This window comes from Nansenia antarctica (assembly GCF_963989245.1).
Source record: "Nansenia antarctica genome assembly, chromosome: 6".
NCBI classification, from domain to species: domain Eukaryota; kingdom Metazoa; phylum Chordata; class Actinopteri; order Argentiniformes; family Microstomatidae; genus Nansenia; species Nansenia antarctica.
In genome coordinates this window covers 53,183,808-53,210,509 of record NC_137676.1, presented here as the reverse complement: position 1 = coordinate 53,210,509, position 26,702 = coordinate 53,183,808, and the positions used below count along the sequence as shown (strand labels likewise).

Here is a 26,702-nt window from a genome sequence, read left to right as displayed (position 1 = left end):
GGGAGGAGGGGGGTAGAGAGAGAGAGAGAGAGAGAGAGAGAGAGAGAGAGAGACAGAGACAGAGAGAGACAGAGAGAGAAGGAGAGAGAGAGAGAGAGAGACACACACACCATCATTGCCATCGCTAACGAGCCAGACTTCTTTTGTGTCGAGGGGGCTTGTGCCTGGTGTCTCCCCTGTTGTCCTCCCCCCCCCCCACCTCTCATGCCCGCTGTCACGGATGGCCCCCAAACGCTGGCTTGGCCCGGGCTGCTGCCCTGGAGGGAGGGAGGTGGGGGGGGACTCTCTCGATGGCCCCCAACTCATAGAGGAAAACACTGTGGAGCTGAATGGCTCACATTCTCTCTCTCTCTCTCTCTCTCTCTCTCTCTCTCTCTCTCTCTGCTGTTGCTATGGGTCTGTACTGTACTGTACTGTAGGGTGGTGTACTGTACTATACTCTGTAGGGTGGTGTACTGTACTACACTCTGTAGGGTGGTGTACTGTACTATACTCTGTAGGGTGGTGTACTGTACTACACTGTAGGGGGGTGTACTGTACTACACTCTGTAGGGTGGTGTACTGTACTACACTGTAGGGGGGTGTACTGTACTATACTCTGTAGGGTGGTGTACTGTACTATACTCTGTAGGGCGGTGTACTGTATTACACTCTGTAGGGTGGTGTACTGTACTATACTCTGTAGGGTGGTGTACTGTACTACACTCTGTAGGGTGGTGTACTATACTACACTGTAGGGTGGTGTACTGTACTACACTCTGTAGGGCGGTGTACTGTACTACACTCTGTAGGGCGGTGTACTGTACTACACTGTAGGGGGGTGTACTGTACTATACTCTGTAGGGTGGTGTACTGTACTATACTCTGTAGGGTGGTGTACTGTACTACACTCTGTAGGGTGGTGTACTGTACTATACTCTGTAGGGTGGTGTACTGTACTACACTCTGTAGGGCGGTGTACTGTACTACACTCTGTAGGGCGGTGTACTGTACTACACTGTAGGGGGGTGTACTGTACTATACTCTGTAGGGTGGTGTACTGTACTATACTCTGTAGGGTGGTGTACTGTACTACACTCTGTAGGGTGGTGTACTGTACTACACTGTAGGGGGGTGTACTGTACTATACTCTGTAGGGCGGTGTACTGTACTACACTGTAGGGGGGTGTACTGTACTATACTCTGTAGGGTGGTGTACTGTACTATACTCTGTAGGGTGGTGTACTGTACTACACTCTGTAGGGTGGTGTACTGTACTACACTGTAGGGGGGTGTACTGTACTATACTCTGTAGGGGGGTGTACTGTACTATACTCTGTAGGGTGGTGTACTGTACTACACTCTGTAGGGTGGTGTACTGTACTATACTCTGTAGGGGGGTGTACTGTACTATACTCTGTAGGGTGGTGTACTGTACTATACTCTGTAGGGTGGTGTACTGTACTACACTCTGTAGGGTGGTGTACTGTACTATACTCTGTAGGGGGGTGTACTGTACTATACTCTGTAGGGTGGTGTACTGTACTACACTCTGTAGGGTGGTGTACTGTACTATACTCTGTAGGGTGGTGTACTGTACTATAGTGCTTCTCCATTGACCAGACCAGGACGGTACAGGATGGCACGCATTTGTATCTTACCCGTACCGTATGTTCAGAAACGCTTCTCCATTATGCACAACAGACCTGGAGCGAGTCGGGGAAAGGAGTAAAGCGTCATAGGAGCACGCCATGGTGGTGACGTATAGATTCACCAGACACAACACAGCCACGACATAGCAACATGGAGGAAGTTGAAGCTACGCTGTACTTTTTTGTCGGCATTTGGTTCATTATTAGCCGTAGTTATTTAGAAAAATGCAGAATGCTTCATGTTGAGATTTAACAAGTCATTCGTTAGGTGCTGTTGTACAAGCCTGTTGTGGTATTTAAAAATGGCGGTTAGCGGTGAACTCGAATAATGAACCTGGGATGACGTTATTGTGGCGATTTCCATTGACCAATCAATGGTCTGCAGCGTCACATCGTAGCACGGAGGGTACCTTTCGCTCCGAGTCAGGAAGGGGAGCTAAAATCAGTACGGGTACTACGGCCCGTAGAGAAAGCAAAACAAAGCGGGAGCGCGGGTTCCGGTACGGTACGGGACAGTAGTGGAGAAGCGCCACTAGAGACATCGGTCATTGTACCGGTTACTCCCCCCTCCCCCCCCAAAAAAATCTCTTGTTGCTACAAACGAAGAGGGGAAAAAAACGAATAAACAAAATGTCTGTTATTGGAGCAGATGACCTAATTTGAGCAGGAAAGATATTATGCCTTCTATGGCCTCTCTCTCTCTCTCTCTTCTCCCCCCCCCCCTCTGTAGCGCTGATGTCACAGGCAAGAAAACACGGCTTTGTTTATGCTTGTCGGCGGTGACTTGATGAAGGATGATGAAACCCATAAGAATATCCGGCAAGACTTCCTTGGCCTGGTGATGAGGGGATGAGGGCGCCGTGCGCTCCTCCTCCTCCTCCTCCTCTGCCTTTGATCTGCCGGCTACTCCGACGGTGATGGGGAACGGGGATGGCGATGGGAGAGTTTTTTTTTTCACCGGGGACGTAGCAAAACGCCTTTAAAGAAATGAGTGAGGACAAGGGGTGGGGGAGATTGGATTTGTGATCATTATAATTTAGTTGGATTATTTGGGATAAAAGCACAAGCGCACCAGTCAGTATTCAACTGAGAATATTGGAAAATACAGTAGCGAGATTGTTGTTTATTTATGGCCTACACACAAGAAAATGAGAAAATGGTTATTAAAAGAGCTGTGGGAAAACAACGCATTGGTAGTGTTAAGCATATGGATGGATGGATGGATGGATGGATGGATGGATGGATGGATATAGCCACCCGTCTAATCCCCTGGGGTCCGTGGCCCATCTCTTCAAGGGCCCAGGTATGGCGTTTCATGTCCCCCACCGGAGCAACATCAGAGAAACATCCGTCACTTTGAGCTTCCACTCATCAAACAATGCATCCAAATATCAAATCGATCCGGGCCCTACCTCCGCACCAACCTCCCCCCAACCCCCCCTGCCCCCATGCACCTAGCTCTGAGATCAAAGGGATGGACAAAGCAAGCGTATATATCCAACCCCCCCCAACACCCACATCCGCCATCCAGAAAAGAGAGTGAGAGAGAGCGAAAGAGAGAGAGAGATCAAGAGAGAGTGAGGGAGCAGGTGGAGGGATGCTTCTATCCCCTTCACATCAAACCCCAGGTTTCTCTTTTACCAAGATGGACGCCTATAAACATGATCCCCTATGATAGGTCCATTGGAGTTTCACTCAGGACTATTGGCTCAGTAGAAAAATCCATATCTCGGCAGAGCCCGGCTTGGTTATTTCATATTGTTTAAGGAGGATGTGAACACGGTGCGAACACGGTGCGAACGCTATTCTCTCATCGACTCTTGACACATTGGGGTTATTTTTTTCTGTACAGAGCAGACCTAAAAGAAAAAGGTTTATTTCCTTTTCTGTGTGGAGAGTTTCTACGGTGGAATAGAATGAGGCCTGGTGCAGTGCTGTGTGTGTGTGTTTGTCTGCCGAAATATATCGAAAAACAAATTGAAAGAAAAAACGCAGATGGGCTCGTGAGATTGGCATACTGTCGGCTTTGTGCGTCGAGAGAATGGGTGACTTGCCAGATAAGTGTGTTTTCACTCGACTAAAATTGATACCCCCATCTGTCTGAAGAGCCACAATGAAATGGAACTGAATTATAACCGCGCGGTGTCCATTGTATTGATTTGTGTCATATTAATTTGTATCATTTTGAATGTAGCTGTTTTCAAGTATGGTTGAATGATAGCTGATGATGAGTTGAATGGTATTCATGAAGCTCTGAGTATTGGGGCGGGTTTCTCTACAGCTGGGACTTGAATGGGTCATGGCAAAGTAAGACGATTACCATGTCTTAAGAGGTGGACTAGGATCGTCAGAGGCTGTGTCTCCGGCCATGTCTTAACATGGAAGCATTGTTTTGTTTGTCTAAAGGCTCCACAAAAGCGCCCGACAAAAGTAACCAATGGGGGGAGGGGAGGGGAGGGTGGCGGGACTCCGTGTGGCCGCTCTGGTTCTGGAGAGGTCCCTGAAGTGTCCGCTAGTCATACATGGGTGGAGAATAGCCATTTGTTCAGAGGGGATTACGCTTAGAATAGCTTTGTGTTTCCTCCGCCATTCAGATCTGTGACGTGTGTGTGTGTGTGTGTGTGTGTGTGTGTGTGTGTCTGTCTCTCTGTGTGTGTGGCTGAAAACCCCTTCAAATTACAGGTTTTAATGACTGATTCCGGGGCTGAAAACCCTGTTGTGTGGTGTCTTACCAGGGTTAATCCCTTTTAAACGGGGAGTTGCACCCAAACAGCAGTGAGCACGTCGGGAGTATTGTCCATTACTGTGAAAAAGACAAGAAAGGCTGGTAATGGGATCCTCAGTGATAAACGCTGTTCTGGACGGCCTTGAGCTCTGAAACACCACCTATTTTAACACTGGGAAAACCAGAGAATAAACAGATAGTTTGGGAGACGGATACAGACACACAGACAGACATTAAATATAGATTCACCTCACACTGAGGCCCTGCGGTTTGTACTGTGATGTCATAACTCCCATGTCTTATTCCAACAAATCCCCCCCCAAAAAACATTTTAGAGTTTTCAGTCGATACTTCAGAATGGCGCACAAGAAAAAACAAGTGAGTCACTAGGTGAAGTGACTCACTTGGATGATGCACCAGTGTCTTGTTTCACAGAGACTCCCCTGCCTAGCCAGCGGGAGAGAGGGGCGTTCCTCTTCAAAAGCAGGGGAGGAGGCGCGCCGGGGTGAAAAGGCCACCGGATCACATGACCGCGGGGTCGAAAGTTCACCTCTCCGGTCGGACACCTGTGTCACGACCACCTGGAGCCGCATGAGTTGCCATGGCTACAGTGTCACCATGACGTCAGGGCCTGCTCCTATTTAACGACAGAAAGGTGTTCTATCTGAATCTAGAAAGTGTCTCTCTTAGATGAATACGATACGTCTTAGAGAGCAGAGAGCTTTCGCTGTCTCTCCTGCCGCTGTCGTCGTTGAATTGAGCTCGAGCTCACAATGCACAGTAAACAGTGTGTTTCTCTCTGAGGTGTGTGTGTGTGTGTGTGTGTGTGTGGGTTTTATGGGAAACTAGGTCAACACACTCCACAGCTCAGGCAGGCAGGCAGACTCCCCCATTCAAATCACCTCCTGATAGCCTCTCTCTGACGCGTCCTCTCGTCTCCCAACCTTCCTCGTAAACAGAGCGAGCCCTCGCCAGGCTGTCGCCATCTGCCTCCCGCCCACCTCCCCGTCGCCGGCCAGCCCGCCACGCTAATATTTACCCCCCTCTCTCTCTCTCTTCTTTCATCTAGTGTTTACCGTTTAGCACGGTGAGCTAACTGTCGCAATCAAGCTAGCTAGCTAGCCTAGCCGCCGACGATGACGGCGGCGGCGGCGGCTGCTGCTGCTAGCTTAGCTGCCTCCAGCAGTGCTCTCCCCTCCACAGGTAGAGAGGCACAAAGACCCCCGCCAGACTCCCCCCTCCACAACCCCCCCCCCCCCCCCCCCCCTCACCGCTGAGCTCTCAAATCCATACTGACAGCCATTCAGGCCCAGAATACCTGGGTGAAAAGCTGAAGGCAGGAAACACTATCTAGGTATAACAGCCAGCCAGGCAAATCCTCTCTTGTGTTTTTGTCGGTTGAGGGTTTTCAAAAAAAACAAAAAAGAAAGAAAGAAAGAAAAAAAACGTTGACTCCTCTCCTCAGCACTCCATGCTCTTTCTCTTTCTCTCTCTCTTTCTCTCTCTCTCTCTCTCTCTCTCTCTCTCTCTCTCATTTTTTCCCTCTGTTATTATGTGAAGGCTGGGTTTTTTTAGTGCACTGGGCGCTAGGCTAGCCGTGTGTTCGCTTGTGTGTGTGTGTGCCTGTGTGTGTGTGTGCCTGTGTGTGTGTGTGCTTGTGTGTGTGTGTGTGTGAGAGAGCCCCGTTGTTGTGAATGCGGCTCTCTTGGCGTGAACGTAGCACGGGCTGGCATGAATGCAGCCACTCTCTGCTGTCCAAAGCTGGGGGTTTCTTTGTCATGATAAATCATGCACAGTCTGTTAATGTGCTGCAGTGGGGGAAGCTATAAATAGACCCTAGAAGGATCCCGTTTGATTCAATAAGAAATACGCACCGTGTGTGTATGAGTGTGTGTCTGTGAGAGTGTGTGTGTGTGTGTATGTGTGTCCTCGCAGGCCTTGGGAGGAGAGGGGAGGGTGGGGAGGGGGAGGGGGTGTATCCAGTCCTGCTGACAGTGGCACTTCAGTGGAATGTTTGCCCTTTCCTCGGCCCTTTGATGTGACCAGGTCCTGCTGTGCTAATGAGCCCGCACCCCGCCGTAAGGTGAACAGTCCTGCAGGGCGCCCTGGGCCTCGCCAGAACACAGCCCCCCCCCCCCCCCCCCCCCCCCCCCCACACACACACACACAACGTTCCTCCAACCTTCACACAACGTTTCCGGCAACCTCAACATTCACCCAAACCCCTCACACAACAAGTCACAGAGGCCTAACCCCACCACCCACCCACCCACACACGCACAACCACCATATAGCCCTTCTTAAACTCTCTCACACAGGTCCCAACCCCCCCCCCCCTCCCACACACACACACACACACACACACACAACATTCACACAACCCCTCACGAAATTCCAGAAAAAAACCAACTCTCTCACCCTGAACAACCTCTCTCACAGCCCTCAAAAAAAAAAAAAAGTTTCACAACCTTCCTCTCAGCCGACAACTAACCTCAGTCCTGGACAGATGCAGAAATGTTGCCTCTGAAACTCAATCTCCCTTAGATCTTGGTGACCTGATTTACTCTCTCACACAGGCACACAAACCCACCCACACACACACACACACACACACACACACACAGACACACATTATATACATTGCCCATCTACAGCAGCGAGGGGACGTTTTCGAGTACTTTCTCGGTGTTATGACTAACTTACTAACTTACTACGATGTCATTATTCCTTCAAGAAACCAGACGCCCGATGAAAAGGTTTCCGAGTGACTTGTTATCGATTATTGTCGTCGTTTCTACTCCGGTGGCTCTGATAGTCGAGCCACAGAGTCGTTCACTTCGACCGAACCAAACGTGTTTGTGTTTTCATCCGAGGCGCGCTCTGTCCATTACACAAACATTATCCCCCCCGCGCGTTTCTTCACAATACCGATATGAGAGCCGGTGTGATTTGTTTGCTACACACACACACACACACACACACACCTCGTTTCGTTGGATCCATGGTTTGTGTTATGAAACCCCATTCAGACTCCTCCTGAAGGATGCTGGGTAGCCAAGCCCTCTGTTTCTATTCAGAGCCTCTGTCAGTCGTAGGAGAGAGGAGACACTTGGCTGTAGAATGGGGCCATTGTTTGCATTTTACGGTGTGTGTGTGTGTGTGTGTGTGTGTGTGTGTGTGTGTGTGTGTGTGTACATCGGTGCAGCCTCTGATCTATTGGCCATGTGCCATGGCCAAGTTTACTGTGTGTGTGTTTGTCTGTGTGTGTGTTTGTCTGTGTGTGTGTGTTTGTCTTGCGGTTCCTTGCATGTGTGTGTTCAGAGTTGCGCTGGCTATATGTCGGCCATGTGTTGTTGTCTCCACGTACAGTGGAGTGTTTGATGTGTGAAGGCTCTCCCCGAGGGCTGTATTTGAGAAGACAAGGCGGTGTGACTTGTTCCTTTTACATGTCAAATCGACACCGTTAATCCACTCAAACATCGGCGTGACGTCGCCAAAATGTGTCAAGGCGCATCTTTCTGCCTGTAAGACAGAGGAAGTGTCGAAGTGGAGACACTCTCACTGGAGGAATGGATTGAATACGGAGGGGGGGGGAGGGTGAAGGGTAGGGTAGCTACAGAAAGGAAGAGAGGGATAGAGGGATGTGGGGGGGGGGTGTCTTATGGATGTACATTTTCATTCCCAGGCAGGTTTTTCCTCCACCTCCTCCTCCTACCCTGGTTCTCTCCCCTCCCCTCCCTCTCATTACCCGGGGCACGTGGCGCTCCTTTCCCTCCTCCTTCCCTCCTTTTTCGCTCTCTCCCTGCCTCCCTCGCTCGCTCGCTCGCTCGCTGCCGGCCTGGCTTTCTTCCTCATTAATTGGGTTTGGTTACATTAAGCCCCCCTGGCCAAGAGGCCATCCTGCCAATAAAACATTCCATTTTTAACACTCCCTTCTCCACGCTGCCGGGTTCAAACCACACTGGGAATGGTAATTGGTTATTTATTTTAGCTTTCCCCCGGTTCGCACGGACGGATGGACGGATGGTCGGTCGGTCGGTCGGTCGGTCGGTAGTGTGTTTTTTGGGTGGGAAGGGAGGGAGAGAGGAAGGGAGTGGTCCTTTTCTGTCTGAAAGCCTCCTATGAAGGCAGCCTAGCGTGGTGGGGGTGTGGCTGTTTGCTCACCTTGTTGTCTAAAGGTCAGGCGTCACACACACACACACACAAACTCCCACACTCCCCCCCGAGAGTGAACACCTGGTCAGAGGGTGACTGTTTATGGCAGGGCGCGGCCTTGCCTCTCTCTCTCTCTCTCTGTCTCTCTCCCTCTCTCTCTCTCTTTCACCTTTTGTGTTGCAGCCTTTGACAGTAGCTGCTTTGGCTGTCTTCTTCTATAGAAAGCTTTACAGGGACTCATCGGTGGCGCTCTGAGAGAGAGAGAGAGAGAGAGACGGTGTTTAAACACGCAGGGCAGAAGAGGCGGCTCTCCTCTCTCTCTCTCTCTTTGAGGAGTTTTTCTTCACTTTCCCTACGACTGTTTTTCTCCAGGTGAGCGGAGCGATGAAGTCATCGTCTGTGTAGGCCCAGGGTCACTTTTGATGTTTTATTTTCCCTCTGGCGTTGATCTGTCTCTGTGTGTGTGTGTGTGTGTGTGTGTGTGTGTGTGTGTGTGTGTGTGGGGAACATGAAAGCATGTGTTGCAACATATGGGAAGTGAAGCATGTAACATGTTAGAAAGGTCAGGTGACATATGGATGGAGAGAGGGAGGGAGGGAGGGAGGCAGGCAGGCAGGCAGGGAGAGAGAGGTCAGGTGTGACGTGCAGCTGCCTGATGATTGAGGCGTCATAGGCGATGCTCAGGGAATGGATTAGGAACTAAACATGCAGTCGGCCATTTTTCTTACACTATCTCTCTCTCTGTGTTTTGTAATTAGTGTGGGTGTCTTGTTTTCTCTGTCTGTGATAATAGCTTTACCTTTTTGTGTGTGTGCATGTGTGTCTCTCTCTCTCTCTCTCTCTCTCTCTCTCTCTCTCTCTCTTATAGCTGTGACCACCTTTTAATAGGTCTCTCTCTCCATGACTAGACTCAAACAGTGTTCAGGTGAGGTAGTTTTTTTTTGTTTTTTTGTTAGGGGACCGATTTAGCAGCATGGGAATCCGCGGTCGCCTCCCTAGTCCCCGACCCCCCCCGACTGTTTGTGAAACACCTCACACATGGCTCTCTCTCTTTCTCTCTCTCTCTCTCTCTCTCACACACACACACACACACACACACACACACACACACTGTATTGTAGCTGCGGGCGTGAGGAGTCCTCATTGCATATAAATTACAGAAGTGGGAAGCGATTATTATAAAAATTCGCGCTTTCCTTTTTTTCTCTCCCCACTCTGCAGAAGTGGGATAATTGAGTGCAGTACAAAAGGCGAGCGGGGAGGACGGGGTGGGTGGAGGGGTGGAGGGGGGACAGGCAGGCAGGCAGGCAGGCAGAGGGAGGAAGGGAGAGAAAGAGATGCCAGGGAGGCAGTCGGTGGGGCAGAGAGGCACTAGCTGTGGAAACTCCCTCCCCATCGGAGTTACTGTGCGGTAGGATTAACCTAGCTGTGCTCTTGACGCTGGTTGCAATTATAACAAACTATGCACTTGTGTACATACACCTGGCAAAGCACACAACACACACACACACACAGACACACACACATCAAACCCTAGTCAGTATGGAACCAGATCCTGAAAGTAACCGAGGTGGGGGTCATCCAGGAAGAGAGAAATGGGTCCAACATCCCTTCACACCAGACGCCCCATTTCCCTTACCCAGAATCCCCCACAGAGAGAGCGAGAGAGGGAAGGAGAGAGAGAGAGAGAGAGGGAGAGAAGGCCAGGCGCGGGGCTAGACTAGGAGTTCCTCCCTCATTCAGGGCTTCCTGCCAGCTCCAGTTCCGCACAATGAATGTCTCTTAAAACCACATCTGAGGGGTGCTTTAAAAGACCTGGCCAAGCCTGGTTATAAAACTCCAAATGGAACCTATTTCTTTTCAATCCTCTCTCCCCCTCTCTCTCTCTCTCTCTCTGTGTGTGTGGAAATATGAATAGAAAAGAACCTAAGCCTATTATTTCTCCTCGACAATAAATGGGACCTCCAATATGGACGCCCTCCATCCTTCTGCCGCCACCGCTGAAATCCTATGAGGGTTTTCTTCCTCTTTGTGTGTGTGTGTGTGTGTGTGTGTGTGTGTGTGTGTGTGTGTAGAAAGGCGGCGCTGGGATAGGAGGGGAATGAAATGGCGCTGTCATAGTGTGACCCCCGCGGCTGTGGTCAGTGGTGGTTGTCCCCAACCACTTCCTTCGGGGGGGTGTGTGTGTGTGTAAACTTGAGGGAACACAGGTCATTAACAAACCCACTGGACGTATTAGCATCAGCGCGGCACCCGATCGTCACAAATGACTCGTGATTTTCCGGCGGAGCGAAAAATGGTCACAACACCTTTTATATAGGGTTAGGGTTAGTTCCCCCCAAAACTCTAAAACTTCCCATCGAAACTCTCCATTTCACCCCGCCCCTCAAAAACTCGCCATTTCAGTCCATTTTGTGGTCATGAATATGTTTTATTTTATTTTTTTACTTCTCGACAGGCTAGCTAGCGTGTTTAGGTATGGAAAGCTCTGAGCTTCTTCTGCGTAGGCGTCCAGATTGAATCCCCCAATGCTGTGTCGGTCACAGAGGTCCTTCCCTGGTGGATTTAGACACACAATGGAGGCCCGTTTATTAAGAAGTTGAGAGAAATGGGCCCTGACAGCTGCGACTGGGAGAGCACAAAAGGGGTCTTCTCCAAAATGGCGCAGAGGACAGTTTTGAAAAGCCCCACGCCTTTCACAGGTGCCAGGGAGTCAGCTACCAGGCCGTGTCGATGTTAATGCCTACCATATGGGGTGAAGAGGGGAGTTTATGTAGGGATAAGGCGTGTGTGTGTGTGTGTGTGTGTGCGCGCGCGCGCACGTCACCATCTGAGAGTGTGTGTGTGTGTGTGTGTGTGTGTAACACTCAACTGTCGCAACGCATTACGTTAGCTCATTTGCATCACAAATCCACCAACCCTCCTCCTCCTACAACCTCCCCCCCCCTCCCTCCTCTCTCTCTCTCTCTCTCTCTCTCTCTCCATCCTCCGCCCCCAGTCAGTCAGAGACGAAGGGAGAGAGAGAGAGAAGAAGAGGAGGAAGAAGAAGAAGATGAAGAGAGACTGGGGGGGCTTAAATGAAAATCCTTCCGCGGTTCTTATCTCTCTCTCACAGGGGAAAGCCAATAGGAGCTGAAAGGCGTGAAAACTGAAGGGGAAGAGAGGGGTCGAGGATGCCATCATGACACCCAGCCCTGTACAGACATGTCCCCCCCCCCCCCCCTCCCCCTCCCTGAACCCTGCAGGGTCTTACAGGTCAACCTCCATTAGGGGACCTTACCAGCCCTGCCATTAGACTCCTCCAGGTGACGACGCAGGCCTGTTTTTCAAAGCTACCGCTACCGCGACGACAACCGATTATCCCCTCTTACCTTTGACCCCCGAGGTGACCCGGCTCACACGGAACCCGCGTTCAGGTTACACCCTGGGCTTTGGAGTTGGTTGTGTTGGTTGGTTGGTTGAATCTGAATCCTTTTTTTTTCTTTTGTGATTGTGTGTGTGTGTGATTGTGTGTGTGTGTGTGTGTGTGTGTCTGTCTTGAGACTGTGGATGCTCCGCTAGATTAGGAAGCTAACACGGATGGAGCCTCCTTAGCGTGGGGTGCATAGCACACACACACACACACACACACACACATATTGAGCTCCTGGTTAGGATTTTTCCCAGAAGCCATGGAGGGGTTTCGGGTGGGGAGTGTGTGTGTGTGTGTAGGGGGGGGGGAGTTCAGGCCGTGCCAGTCAGTGAGAGGGTCCGAGACGGGAACAGTGAACACAGACATTCCAACGACCCCCCTCCTCCCCACCCCCCTAATTGCCCTGCCACCACCAGCGACCAATTACCATCCCTGGGAATGTCACCTTAGAACAAATCACCTTGCAGCCAACTAAGCTGGGGAAACTCGTAACTGGCAACCGGTCTAGTGGAAGAGAGGAGAAATAGAAGCTAAGATACGTAAAATAAGTGCGCTATTGTTTGAAGAGGAACCGTATAGTCAGGGCATGTGTCCTCGTGACGCATCGTACGCTACAGGTCGTCGACATTTCCGACGTCCGCGAAGAGATTTTTCGCGACCGTCTCTGTAGCGAAAACTAGATTGACGGGTTTAAGATTCGGCCGTGTATCCTTTTTCTATATATATTTTTTTTTTACGATATTTTGACTGGAGTGGAGGTCCTGTGGCCTGAGCTGGGATTGGGAATAGTAGATTCTGGCATGGCTAAGCAGCACCATGTGTTCAGTGCTGCTGGAGCGTGTAAGCACTAGGGGCAAGGGTTGAGGTCTAGAGGCTTGGGGGCGGGGGGGGGGAGGTTGGGGTTTGGGGAGGGGAGGGAGGGAGGGGGCGTCTGGGGCTGGTACTGGGAGGGGGGTGTGGGGGGGGGGGGGGCAAATGTTGGCTGACGGGGGGGAGTGGGTCTGTTGTGAGTCAGGCCAGAGGTGAGTGGGAGGGGAGGGGGGGAGGGGGAGACTTGTGGCCAGGCCTCTGCTGACGTGATTACCACCATTGGTTCCACTGCAGACGGCATTCTCTCATTCTCCCACCCCCCCCTCCCTCCCTCCCTCCCTCTCTCCCTTCCCCCCTCCCTCCATCCTCCATCATCCCTCCTTCTCCCCGCTCTGACTCTGTAATGAACTCTCCTTATTCACCCGCTAATGACTCCCTTTGATCTTCTGCCTAAGACCCCTGCTCTAACTCCTGCCCTGTGGGTCTCTCTCTCTCTCCCTCTCCCCCCCCCCCCCCCCCCCCACACACACACACACTTCTCCTGCCTCCAGGCCCAGTACTGAATGACCCGAGACCAAACAGAGTGTGTGTGTGTGTGTGTGTGTGTGTCTTTCTTTTTTGTTTATAAGCAGGCTCTGTACTGTAGCGCCCGCCCGTGTGTAGCCTACTGATCGCAAATCACCCATGTCATGTGTAGGGGGAGTGTCCCGATTGAAACCTCACACACACACACACACACACATACACTACGCCCGGCCAAACACAGGAAATGGGAGCTGAATTGCACCGCTAATGTGTCTGTGTGTGTGTGTCATTGTGTCTCATGATTTCTCGTCTCCTTCCTTCCCTCCCTCTCTCTCTCTCTCTCCTTCCCTCTATCTATATATCTCTCTTCCAGTCCAACAAGGTTCCGGTGGTCCAGCCCTCCCACGCGGTCCACCCCCTCACCCCCCTGATCACGTACAGCGATGAGCACTTCGCCCCCGGGCCCCACTCTGGACACCACCCCCAGGATGTCAACTCCAAACAAGGTAGGGAGGACCCCCGAACCCCCGAACCCCCCCACCCAGCCCTCCACCCCTACCCCATCCCACCCGGGGGGAGACATGGTAAAACAAAGAAGGACATCAGACGTTCACACCACGTCATGTGGCCTTTCTCCAGGCGGCGGTGGTGTGGAGGTATGTCAAGGTAAAGGCAGGAACAGGAACACTAGTTGGAAAGACTTTACTCTTCCTTTTCCTGCGCTGGGTGAGTCTTTGGCAGGAGTTGATAGACCCCGAGCCGGCCCCGGCCCCTCCTCTCCCTCCTCTCCTCCTTCTCTCCTTCCTTCATCCTTCCGGCTGCCTAAAGACCCCCCCCCCCCCCCCCTCCCTCCTCCCCCCTCCTCCCTCCAGCGTTTGAAAGCAGGAGGGGGACCAGACAGGATGTGATGTTGAAGATGAGGTAGTGGAGTTCTGAAAGGGGGGTAGGTAGGAGGGGGGATAGAACACAACCCAATAGATCTTGTTCACACACACATACATACACACACACAACACACTCAATATACCTTGTTTCTTCCATGTTGCTGGTTGAGATGAGCTCCCTTCTCAGGACACCTTTCAGGGCAATGAACCTTATTTAAGGTGTGTGTGTGTTTATGATTTGCAATCACAGTTCTGGGAGACGGGAGCATCCCCAGAGAGGATTGATCCCTCCTACACCTAGGGATGGGACGATTATCGTGTTTATCGTTAATCGCGATAAAAACACCCGCGATAACTTTATCGCGGAGAATTTTAATTAGTTGAATAATCGTCATAATCGTTTTTTTTTATTTTTTTTATTTTTTTATTATTATTTTTAAATGACCCAAACAATAGACACATGGGGTCCTTATCCAATGTAACATCTAGAATTAGATGAATTTTATCCACTATACCTTTCCAGTAATCATCTATATATCTACAAGTCCAAACACAATGAACAAAGCTCCCAACCTCGGTAATACACTTTGTACACATTTCCGATTTGTTATGATCCATTTTATGTCTAAGTTGGGGAGTAATCTGCAAACGTTGTAGTAGTCTAAATTGCGTTTCCTTCATCCTATTACAGATTGAGATGTCGTTTGCCGATTGCCATATTAGTGACCAAGTTGCTTCATCAGTATTAATGTTCAGGTCATTATTCCAGTCTTTGGGCGTAAATGCAGGGTTGCCTTTATCATATTTCGAAAGTGCTCTATACCCAAACCCCAGAATGCCTCTCGTCTTTCCAGCAGAGACTATCTCCTCCAGCGGAGAGGGTTGGTGACAGAGGCCAGTGTCTTTTTGGCTATTTAAAAAACTTCGTATCTGAAGGTATCTGAAAAACTCATTTCGTGGTAGGTCATATTTCTTACATAATTGGTCAAATGAAAGTACTATTTCCGTATCATATAAATGTCCGATAGTAACCATCCCTTTGCTGTCCCACCGCTTGAAACCCCTATCCGTGGCACCAGGGGAGAAGTCTATGTTGCCCCAAACTGGCGAGAGGGAGGATGTCATAATCGTATGTTATAAAGAAATAGTAATATAATTGAGATTTCTCACATGAGCCGCGCGCGAATATCGTCACAGAAATTTGTCTCGCGTGATTGTTCAGCCTGCATGGGTAACGTGACTGTCAAGTCAGCCTTGTCAGTCAGTCACTAACGTATGCTAGCCTTCTCACCATGGCTGCATCGGCCCCGTGTCCATTGCCTCACCTTTCCAGGGTTGCATGCAGGCTTCTATGCATACCTGCAACTAGTGTTCCTTCAGAGAGAGTGTTTAGTGCCAGTGGGCACATACTCACACCTCTCCGAGCACAGCTAAAGGCAGAAAAAGTGAACATGTTGACATTTTTGCACTTTAACCTATCTTGAAGCTTTCAAGTCTCTAAGCCACAAGGCTAGCACTCAGTTTGATGACAGAAAAGTGTCAGTGTTCAAGTTTTGTTTGACAGTATTTTTCCCCTTTATTTATGCAGTGATACCTTATAATTTATCATTACCTTATTTAAGATTTTATTAAAGATTTTTATTTTTGTCAAGATGTTTTTAAAATGATGTTAATGTTATTAACATGATTCAATAAAAATACAACAAAATCTAAGTTAAAGTGATTACAGTGTGTTTTATTGGCATTCAAAAAAAAAGTCTTTTTTTTTTTTTTTTTTTTTAAATTCTCGCGATAATATCGTGGATCGCGATTATTTTGCCCACGATAATCGTGACATGACATTTTCTAATCGTCCCACCCCTACCTACACCCCTCCACCCTCTCCTAGCCTCCTCTTGGTGCAGGAGAACACATCTCCTAGCCTCCTCTAGGTGCAGGCGAACACATCTCCGAGAGGAATTAGCCTCAAACGAAGTCCCTTGGCTCGATATCAAGCCTTTATACTATAGTTAGACTGGGCTAAATATAGATATGTTAGTGATATACTGGTGAAGGGGAGAGGGCAGTCTTACACTCTCTCTCTCTCTCTCTCTCTCTCTCTCTCTCTCTCTCTCTCTCTCTCTCTCTCTCTCTCTCTCTCTCTCTCTCATTTTCATCGACAAACCACCACACGGCAGGGGATCAGGACTTTGATCTGCTCGTTAATTATGAAAAACAATCATGAATTTTCTCATTATGAGCTCCGATATGCGCGGGGCGCTCGACACGGCACCGAAGGTCGAAGCGCGCCCCTTTGAACGTTTACATTTACATCAGCCCCAACGTATTGTAATTGACAAATTAAAAAAATACAAATTCTATATATATTAATTATTTTAAAAGATAAATAAGATAAAGATAATCTATTTTTGATTTTGATGAGCAGGGCCTAGAATAATATTTTCCAACATCGACGTTTCGAACAGCTCCGTTTCGAAATGCAGAAATATTTCTATAGATTTTCCGATCAAGAATCGATCGGCGAGCGCGGGCGAAAGGCTTTAGATTCGGGGGATCGATCGATAACAGGTTAGCATACCTTCTCGGGAAAAAGAGGCTAAGAGCTAAGAGTGAAGCAAAGGCTTTGAACGGGGGTAATTAGGAGGCTTGAGTGACGGCGTTAACACCCCTGAGCTCCTCTCCTCTTCTCCCTCCCTCCCTCCCTCCCTCCCTCCCTCCCTGGTGCCCCTTAAGAGCGCCCAGAGAGGGTGAGGTGGGGGATTAGCAGGTCGGGGGTGAGCGCCGCACACTGGAATCCACCGCTGCTACGCTGGGCTTTAGAGATATAAAGAGAGGGGCTGGTACACACCCAGCGGACCGCAGGCTAGGGAGAGAGGGAGGAAGAGAGAGAGAGAAAGGAGGAGAGAGAAAGGGAGAAATATTCTGGGATCCATCTGGGATTAAGAGATGGTGTTAATCTGGAGGCTTTTGGCTTCTTTTCTTCATGCGTGTCTCACACACACACACACACACACACACACACACACACTCGCTGCCTGTACATTTTCACATCGCTGCAGGGCACCATACATTAATCGCAACCCATTCAAATGGAGAGACCATCTTCTTTTCTTGGCATCCACCCTTTCCGACTCCCACACACACACACACACACACACACACACGCACGCACACATCCTTGCCAAGAAAGCGGTAGGAGAGAGCTGTTGACCTTGAAGCCCCAGAGTGGCGTAGCCTAGATGAAGAGCTTAATGTGGAGAGAGCCGGTGGCGGTGCCGGGGCCCCAGTGTGTCGTATCTGCAGGGAAGCTCCCAGGAGCGGAGAGAAGCAGCCGTAATTAACTAGTGATCGGCTTACACACGCTGACACCCACTGGAGAGACGCAGGGCTAAAATGGGCCAAATGTGCTCAATTTCTCTATATCCAGCAGCTGGGAATATCCACACTGATGCACTGTGTGTATGCACACACACGCAACGCACGCAGACTACTACACTAATGCAAAAAGCACAAACACACACACAGACAGACAGACAGACAGAAACAAACGCACACACTGCTACAGAAAGCACACACACACACACACACACACACACACACACAGTGCGAATGTCTACACAGCGTCGTACAGATGTCCTTGTGATGTGTGTTACATGCGTCAGAGGCATTCCATCCCAAACATTGGTCTTCCTGGTTTGATCCTTGATCCTTAGATACAGAGTAGTTATTGGCCCCATTCATTCTAGAATGTTCTAGAATATGTCTAAAACACCCTGCTGACACTCCCAATCCAGCTCATATGATGACAGAATCCAGCTGTGAAGAATTTGTCTGCATTGTTTTCGGTAACGTCACTTTGTTAAGCTGTGATTTCGCAACTCATTGTCATGGTAACACAACGCTGAAGTGGATTAAGAGGGTCGTAAAAAAGTGACTTTTCAAAAAGCGCAGCACAGACAAATCATCCAGAGGAGGAATTCTGTCAAAATATGTTTTTATTAAAAAATAAAACTATCTGGGCTCATCAACTACAGCCAAGGTCATTGGGTGGAACACCCCTTTAACAACCCAGAACATCCCTTTAAAAAGACATTGTGCTCTTTCAAAGACACTTTAAAATAGCACACACACACACACACACACACACACACACACACACCCTCATCTTCCTGTTGATTCACAGCCATGGTGTGAATCAAGTTTTGACAGATAACCAGGAATGTGCCACTGTAATAATAATAATAATAATAATTCATTGTTTTTATACAGCGCTTTTCCGGGGCTCAAAGACGCTGACAAAATGGGGAAAACTGAAAACACAGAAACAACAAGCAACAGATAACATGAGCACATAGAACCCAGAGTTAACGAACGGGGGAACAATGAACGCAGCCCAATTAAACGGTGTCCTCCCTTCTCTCTCCAGGTATGCCCAGACACCACCCAGGCCCAGACATGACCAACTTCTACTCCCTCTCTCCTGGAGGAGTGGGACAGATTACCCCACCTCTGGGATGGTAAGTTCTCTCTGCCCTACACACACACCTACACACACACACACACACACACACACACACACACACACACACACACACACACACACACACGAGGCCTGTAGCACGCAGAGAGGAGGCCTGCCTGGTTCTCTGCCTCTCTTGTTCTCACCACCCCTCTGTGTCTCCCTCTGCTCCCAGCAGCACATGTCCAACACACCCTGGCCTGTACGTGTCTCTGCATACCCCTCTGTCTGCTTAGCTCCTCTCCAACTCCCTGGAAGCACTCCCGTTCCCTCCTCCCTCTCTCACCCTCTTTCTTCCCCTCTCTCTCTCTCTCTCTCTCTCTCTCTCTCTCTCTCTCTCTCTCTCTCTCTCACTCTCTCTTTCTTCCCCTATCTTTCTCTCTCTCTCTCTTTCTCTCTCTCTCTCTCCCCCCCCTCCCCTCCTCTCTGATTGGGAGCTGTCAGCACAGTCCTGGTATAGACAGACAGTGATTTGGGCACATGGGGTGAGTGAAGCCAGATGTGAAGAGATCAGGCAGGGAGGGGGGGATTGGAACCCAGATGTTCGCCTCCTGTGCTCCTAACCCCCCCAACCCCCCCCCCCCCCCCCCTCCCCCCAACCCCTCCAAATAGAGTACAGACACACAACACAACCCCCAACCCCCACCCTGAACATTGGGCACCTGTATTGTTCTAGAAAGCAGAACGCGTACCGCCCATATGACTGTGTGTCTTTGCCACAAAGAGACAACAATACAATACTTTGGTTATGACAGAATGTATTCGTTGGATGAATGTGATGTTAGTTTGTACTGGAAAAAATGGTGGCGTGCGTGTGTTTTGTGTGCGTGTGTGTTTTGTGTGTGCGTGTGTGTCTCCTCTGAGTTGACTGTCTCCAGTGCTGAGGTAAATTGAATCAGCACTCCATTAGCAGGTCCCCAGGCAGTACTAATGGAACTCCTGAGAGAGAAGGGGGAAAAACACACACACACACACACACACACACACACTCACACACACACACATGGCATCTGACTCACTTCAACGTCAGTCAGACGCAACCAAGGAGCATTGTCACGCTCTTCTATCCGCATGTGTCTTGAGACGAACATCACCCAAATGAAATGTGTCTGTGTGACTGAGACTGTGTGTGTGTGTGTGTGTGTGTGTGTGTGTGTGTGTGTGCTTTGTACTGTACATTGTGTGTGTGTGTGTGTGTTTGTAGGCTTTGTACTGTAAAATCACTTGTGTGTGTCTCCCTGTGTGTTGTGTGTGTCTAACCATCCTCTTATTGTGTTAAAGGGAATATGAACGTCCTTGTTACAGGTTCTCCCACCACATGGTCCCCGGCCCCCCGGGCCCCCACGCCACTGGGATCCCCCACCCCGCCATCGTCAACCCCCAGGTCAAACACGAGCCCCAGCACGACAACGACCTGATGCACATGTGAGTCCCACAAACAGTGGCCCTCCCCTGGGGCACACACACACACACACACACAGGTCACACATACACACACACACACACATTATGCGCACTCACACATCCACTCTTTTTCACAGCGCACGCACACACACACACACACTCACGCATACAGCTCACGTGCTGAAATCACACGCACACACACACTCTCCCAGCTTACAGACATACTCTCTCGCAGCACACACACACACACACACAGCACACTCAACAAACAGTCAGACCGAAAACATATGTCCCTCATGGTGTGCTACCCTCACCCCCCCCCCCCCCCGCCTGCATGTAGAGTGTGTGTACAGTACAGTGTACAGTACTTCCAGGTATTAGCGAGCCGAGCAAACACCAGTGAAAGCGGCCCTTCCCATTACCTCCATGTCAGGAGATAAGCTACAAGGGCCTTGCCGTGCTGATAAGAAACCACCACGCTTCATCTGGCTCCAGGCTCCGTCACAACATACTGACACACAGACGGAGGCACGCACACACACTCATACAGGCGCACACACAATATCACGGGGATCGAGCACCAGGGGAAAAATGGCGATATCGATCCAGTTTCGATGTCGTTATTGAAAGACCACGGCTTCATACACGCTACTGGATAGAGTGTATGTGTGTGTGTGTGTGTGTGTGTGTGTGCGTGTGTGTGTGAGAGAGAGCTGTGTGTGAGTGCGTGTGCATGTGTGTGAGCTGTAACAGAGAGAGAGAGTGCGTGTGTAATGTGCATGTGTGTGTGTGCGTGTGTGCGTGCCTGGGCTGTTCTCTGGCACTTTTGGTTCTTCTATAAGCGATTGCCAATGTGCTTCTCCGGGGGGGCGGGGGGGTGAAGGGAAACTGTTTGGTTGCCATTACTGGTGAAGTAATCTCCCCCCTCCGTCTGCCTGAGAGGCCCTGCCTGTACTACCGCCACACATGATTAAAGGCTGGATATGGCTCCTGGCCTGGCAACTCTTCGCACGCAGCCGCCTCATTGGTGGAGAGGAACCAGACCCTCCGCCGCTCTCTCACACTCCCACGCGGTCGTAGCGCCATAGCGTCGCCATCGCGCCACGGTCTCTACCCACGCGCACGCCCACACACACTCAGGCACGCACGCACGCACGCAGAGACACAGACACACTCAGGCACGCACACACAGAGTCACAGACACACCCATGCACACAGAGAGTCACAGACACACACACGACACCGAGAGTCACAGACACACGTGTGCACACAGAGACACAGGCACACGCGCACGCACACGCATGCAAACACACAGACACACACACACACACACATCGCCGCCCTCTCTCTCTCCCTTCCCCTTTGTTCTTTTTCTTCTGTTTTTTTGAGGTGGGGGTGGTGGGTTTTTACGACCACCATTCCCTTCTTCTTCTTCTCCTCCTCTCGTCGTCGCCGTTTTCTTTACCTCCCTCCCTCTCCCTTTCTCCGCAATTGTTTCGCCAGGAAACCTCAGCACGAACAGCGAAAGGAGCAGGAGCCCAAAAGACCTCACATCAAGAAGCCTCTGAACGCCTTCATGCTGTACATGAAGGAGATGCGCGCCAACGTGGTGGCCGAGTGCACGCTCAAGGAGAGCGCCGCCATCAACCAGATCCTAGGGCGGAGGGTACGTACAGGAGCCCCCCCCCCCACCCCACCACCTCTACACCCCCTCCCCACCCCACCATAGGCTACTATCCATCCCCACCATAAGCTACTTATTCCTGGGTAGAGAAACACACCACAAGAGGTTGTCAAGGGTGTGGTTGTTGTTGTTGTTGTTGTTGTTGTTACACATCTAAGGCTGTCCGATTCGACCGTGGATCACTAAGTAGACAGCATCGTGATTGGAATCGCGGCTTGATCTTTAGACGAGATCCCCCGAGAGGGACCAGAAGTGACCCCCGTCCAAATGGGGCGCTGACCCTCGAGGGTTTTTCTGACACGAAGCTTGTTTTCACATTAAACAACCTTACCTGACCCCCCCATCTCTGATTTGGGTCAGAGCTTTTGAGAAACCCCCTCTTTTATGCCAAGGGGACCAATCCTTATTGGCTATCTCGTTGTCCTTAACCTCTCACCTCCTTGTCCGTTAGAACCTCACACAGAGCACAGACTGACTTTACGACTAAACACAACGTTTAATCAGATTTGCTTTAAAAAAAAAAAAAACACCAAAAAGAAAACGTGGTGGATAATGGTGGTGGTTTGCAAATGACAAAATGTGTTCCTTTTGAGAATTGGGGGGGGGGCAGGGGAGGGGGGATAGGAACCGCTAAAACATGTTTAAAGCCTTAACGAAAAACCCTAGCGGTTCAGCCAGCCAACCACAGCAAAGGCTTGTTTTGCGGCATGTGTAGGGTAATTGCTCGCTGACATAGTTTGAAGCAACAGCACGGCCAAATTGGAACCAGTGTTTTGATATGAAATCAGTTTTTCTCTCTTTCTCTCTCTCTCTCTCTCTCTCTCTCTCTCTCTCTCTCTCTCTCTCTCTCTCTCTCGCTGCCGCACATGTTAATCTCTTCATCATGTTACCCCCTTCTTTCCCTCTCTCTCTCTCTCTCTTTTTTTTCTTCTTACACCGATCATTTGGTTTTAGAAGTTGAAAAAGGATTTCTTTTGGTGGAGGGGAAAAACACTAGCATGCGTGTCACGCGTGGAAACTTGAGAGTGAATGCCAGTAATTGACTGTGTGCTGTGTTTTTTCTCTTTTTTCTTTCTCTAATCTCTCCCCTCGTACCGAAACAGTGGCACGCTTTAACTCGGGAAGAGCAAGCTAAGTATTACGAATTAGCCCGCAAGGAACGGCAGCTCCACATGCAACTGTACCCCGGTTGGTCCGCCCGAGACAATTATGTAAGTATCAACACAACAGATTGGCAGGTGTGTGCGTGTGCGTGCGTGTGTGCGTGCGTGTTCCTGTATGTGTGAACTCTGACCACTTAGTAGGATGTTAAATGTGATTTTTGACTCCTCCTACCACTTTCACGTGTTGGTTATAGGCGTTGTTTATTAAATGAAGGACATAGCATTGTGTAAACAACCCAAACATGAAATAGGCACTTAAAGGACAGCGACCTGACACCACATTTTAGAACAAAAAGAAAAACACTCACTCACTGAACATTCTCGATCATGTGATCTCCTTCCTGTATCACAGCCTTTCACTCCTATTTTTAAACGCTAAAATGGACACACTGAACCTGTCACACCAGAACTGTATTCCAGTCACAGCACACAGAGCTACAGTACGCTAGCCACTAATTGACAGTAGCTTCGCTCTGCGCTACGCTAATGGTGTCCAATTTTGGGAAGCCCTTTGCTTACTGCCTGATGTGTAATTCATAGCACTCTAATTCCCCACCATTATCATCACCATAATGGGCCCTGGTATCAGGCCTGCTAATAGAATGTTTCTGAGGGTAGAGTGGCCCAGTAATGGTGGTGGCTGTCTTTGATGTCTCATATCAGCGAGGAGAGCTTTGGTTATGTAAACAGGCCTGCTGTTGGCCCCTGCCAGGAGTGGATCCACTCCGACTGACCGGCAGGGGAGATTAGGATTCTAGATGATACCGTCTAAACAACAACATGTGCCCTGTAGGCTACTGTGGCGTGTGTGTGCATGTTTGTACGTGTGTGTGTGTACGTACAGTGTGTGCGTGCACATACGTGTGCCATTTGGATGTGTGTGTGTGTGTGTGTGTGTGTGTGACAGTGAGAAAGCGCCTGCCTTTGTTAAAAGTGTGGCTCCAGCACTCACGTTCACTCCACCACCGAGGTGCTTGGCGGTGTCTATCTGCCTCCCCTCCGAGCAGCCCCGTACCACCCCTCCTCTTCTGCCTCCACCGCTCCGCCGCCATCACACCTCGCTGGGGGAGACGCCACGCCATGGGGGGGCCTAGAGGACCGTGCCCTAGAGTAGAGTTCACCACAGATACCGTAGTCAACGAGTGTTGAGTAACATACTTGCCAGGGACGAGGTTATAGTTGAGTACCGATACAGTTGAGTACAGATACTGTAGACAATGAATCTGGAGTCAAATCCTGTTAACTGACTAGTTACGTGGTGTAGTGTGGTACAGAGAACCGGCACAGCAGTTCTGCAGCAGGAGCTCGGTTCTGTTGTTGGTTCACCCAGACATGTAGTACACAAGTGCAGGAGAGAAGGGTAGGAGAACACCCGACAAGAACAGTGCCACAACACGCATGGAGTGTTCCGCAGTAAGCGACCACGTATTCCACTTTCTCTGAGGAGACAGACACGCCGTCATAGGTCTTTCTCTCTCTCTCTCTCTCTCTCTCTCTCTCTCTCTCTCTCTCTCTCTCTCTCTCTCAGCTCTTTCTCTCTTTCTCAGCTCTTTCTCTCTCTCTCTCTCTCAGCTCTCTCTCTCTCTCAGCTCTTTCTCTCTCTCTCTCTCTCTCTCTCAGCAGCTCTCTCTCTCTCTCTCAGCAGCTCTCTCTCTCTCTCTCTCTCTCTCTCTCTCTCTCTCTCTCTGTGTGTCTGCCAGCCACAGCAGAAGAACACAGATTAGTTCATGAATAAGTGGATTAGCAGTCCTTCCAGCAGGAAACCAAAGTGCTGTTCATATTTGACGCACTAGAATAAATGTCTGTCAGCTGCTATCTATACCTATACCCCCCCCCCACCAACCACACACGCACACACACGCCAGGAGATTTGGTATAAGCTATAAATCCATTCACACTCACACTCGCCATCCCCGTGATAAGGTGATGCTTTCCATTGTAAATCAGGCTAGGACGCTATGCCCTCCTACATTGCTTAGACGCAGGCTAGGCTATGCTAGGCTATGCTAGGCTACATTGTTTAATTGTGCCGTAGTTCTTTGACGTGAAATCGTGTCGTGTTCACGATAGTTTGTGAGAGAACACACGCTACCAGACAGCCCGGTGAAGAAAGTATAGCCATTAGATGCTGCCCCCTCCAGTTGGGGAGGTCAAAGGGTCAAGACCCCGGGTTCAAAACAACTCCCAACACACACAAAAAAACACCTCCCAAAACAACACCGTAATGTGGCTAGCTTATGTGAGAACACACTCCCGATGGCAGCTCTCGACAGGCCGGTAGTCAGTCAGTCAGTCAGGTGGTCGGTCTCTCTCAGCGTGTGGCGGTGTGATTGGCTGGCGGGGCCCCGGAGCGCCGGGGGGTGACGGTTACGGCTGCTCGGCGGGGGATGAGTGGACACTGCAGGCAGGCAGCAGGACAATCGGGTGGTCTAGTGAGGGTGAGTGCTGGAGCCACACTTTAAGCGGTTCCCTGGATATTTTATAGGGAAAGAAGAAGAAGCGGAAGAGGGAGAAGATCCAGGAACCGGCTGCAGGTAAACAAACAAACATCCTCCTCCTCCTCCTCCTCCTCTCTTCTCTCTCTTCTTTTTCCTTCTGGCCCCTCTATCGTTTCCTCTGCTTTCTTTTTAGCCGTGTCGCTTTGGTAGGCCACCTCTTCGAACTGTTCTCTCTCTCTCTCTCGTTCTCTCTCTCTCGTTCTCTCTCTCTCTCATTCTCTCTCCCTCTCTCTCTCTGGCTCTCTCTCTCTCTCTGGCTCTCTCTCTCTCTCTCTCTCTCCCTCTCGATGGCTTTCTGCGTGTGTTTGTCTCTGCCACTTATTCCTGCTCATGCATGCACACACACACACTCCCACAGACACACACACACACACACGCTGTGACTTCTCACTCCTACCGAGGCCCTGGTAATGCTGACATAATGGCTAGCAGGTGGTGTTTCCGCCATGCCTGTGACAGCGTAGGGAACAGCTATGGGCTTGTTCCCCTGGAAACCACCAGGTCTCTTCTCATATGGTCACTTCTCATATGGTTCCAAACATTTCACTCCTTCCATACATACATGTGTACATACGCGCGCACACACACACACACACACACACACACACACACACACACATACATGCTACATAGTTAAGTAAGTAAGTAAAGCTTTATTTATATAGCGCCTTTCATACATGAAATGCAACTCAAAGCATACACACACACACACACACACTCCAAATAGACTCCAACTCGAGTATATGCTTTCAAAACCCATATGCAGCAACCAGTATCACTCCTCCTCCCTCCTCACTGCACTTCTCCCTCCTATTCTATCCGGCCATACTTCCCTCTCCACTCCCCCCCCCCCTCTCCTCCGCCTCCACTCCTTCTCACACCAACTTTGGGATTAGTCTGTCCATTCTAGTTGACTGCACACTGGGCTCTGCACTCAATTTGTCTCCCTGCTTTTCTCTCCATGTCTTTCTGCTGACCCCGTGTCAACATCTCACTATTATATATAAATATATATCAAACATATGAATATAGATATACAATCTCTGTCAGTCCTAGCTGTAGCCTATTGACCGTAGATGGGTGGTTCAGTGCCACGTACCCCGTCCCAGAATCCTGCCCCCCAAAGGAAGAGTTTATTTTAAAAGATGCCGTTTTCTACAGGTACAGGCCAGAGAATGAAAACGGCGTACATCTGAGCTAATGGTAAGACACATCCCCTCTCTCTCTCTCTCTCTCTCTCTCTCTCTCTCTCTCTCTCTCTCTCTCTCTCTCTCTCTCTCTCTCTCTCTCTC

At 50.0% G+C, this 26,702-nt stretch overlaps 1 protein-coding gene across 1 annotated transcript in view; it reads left to right on the top strand.

Annotated features, from left to right (window-relative positions):
• Window positions 1-26,606, top strand: part of lef1 (lymphoid enhancer-binding factor 1) — a gene marked incomplete at both ends in the record, with an annotated part of 39,223 nt that extends 12,617 nt beyond the window's left edge. Inside the window, 7 exons of the mRNA XM_080533399.1 lie at window positions 13,632-13,764; window positions 18,569-18,659; window positions 19,967-20,086; window positions 21,569-21,731; window positions 22,853-22,960; window positions 25,398-25,446; window positions 26,572-26,606. Coding sequence (XP_080389525.1) covers window positions 13,632-13,764; window positions 18,569-18,659; window positions 19,967-20,086; window positions 21,569-21,731; window positions 22,853-22,960; window positions 25,398-25,446; window positions 26,572-26,606 — 699 coding nt within the window. The remainder of the gene's footprint in view (window positions 1-13,631; window positions 13,765-18,568; window positions 18,660-19,966; window positions 20,087-21,568; window positions 21,732-22,852; window positions 22,961-25,397; window positions 25,447-26,571) is intronic.
• Between the last annotated feature and the right edge of the window lie 96 nt (window positions 26,607-26,702).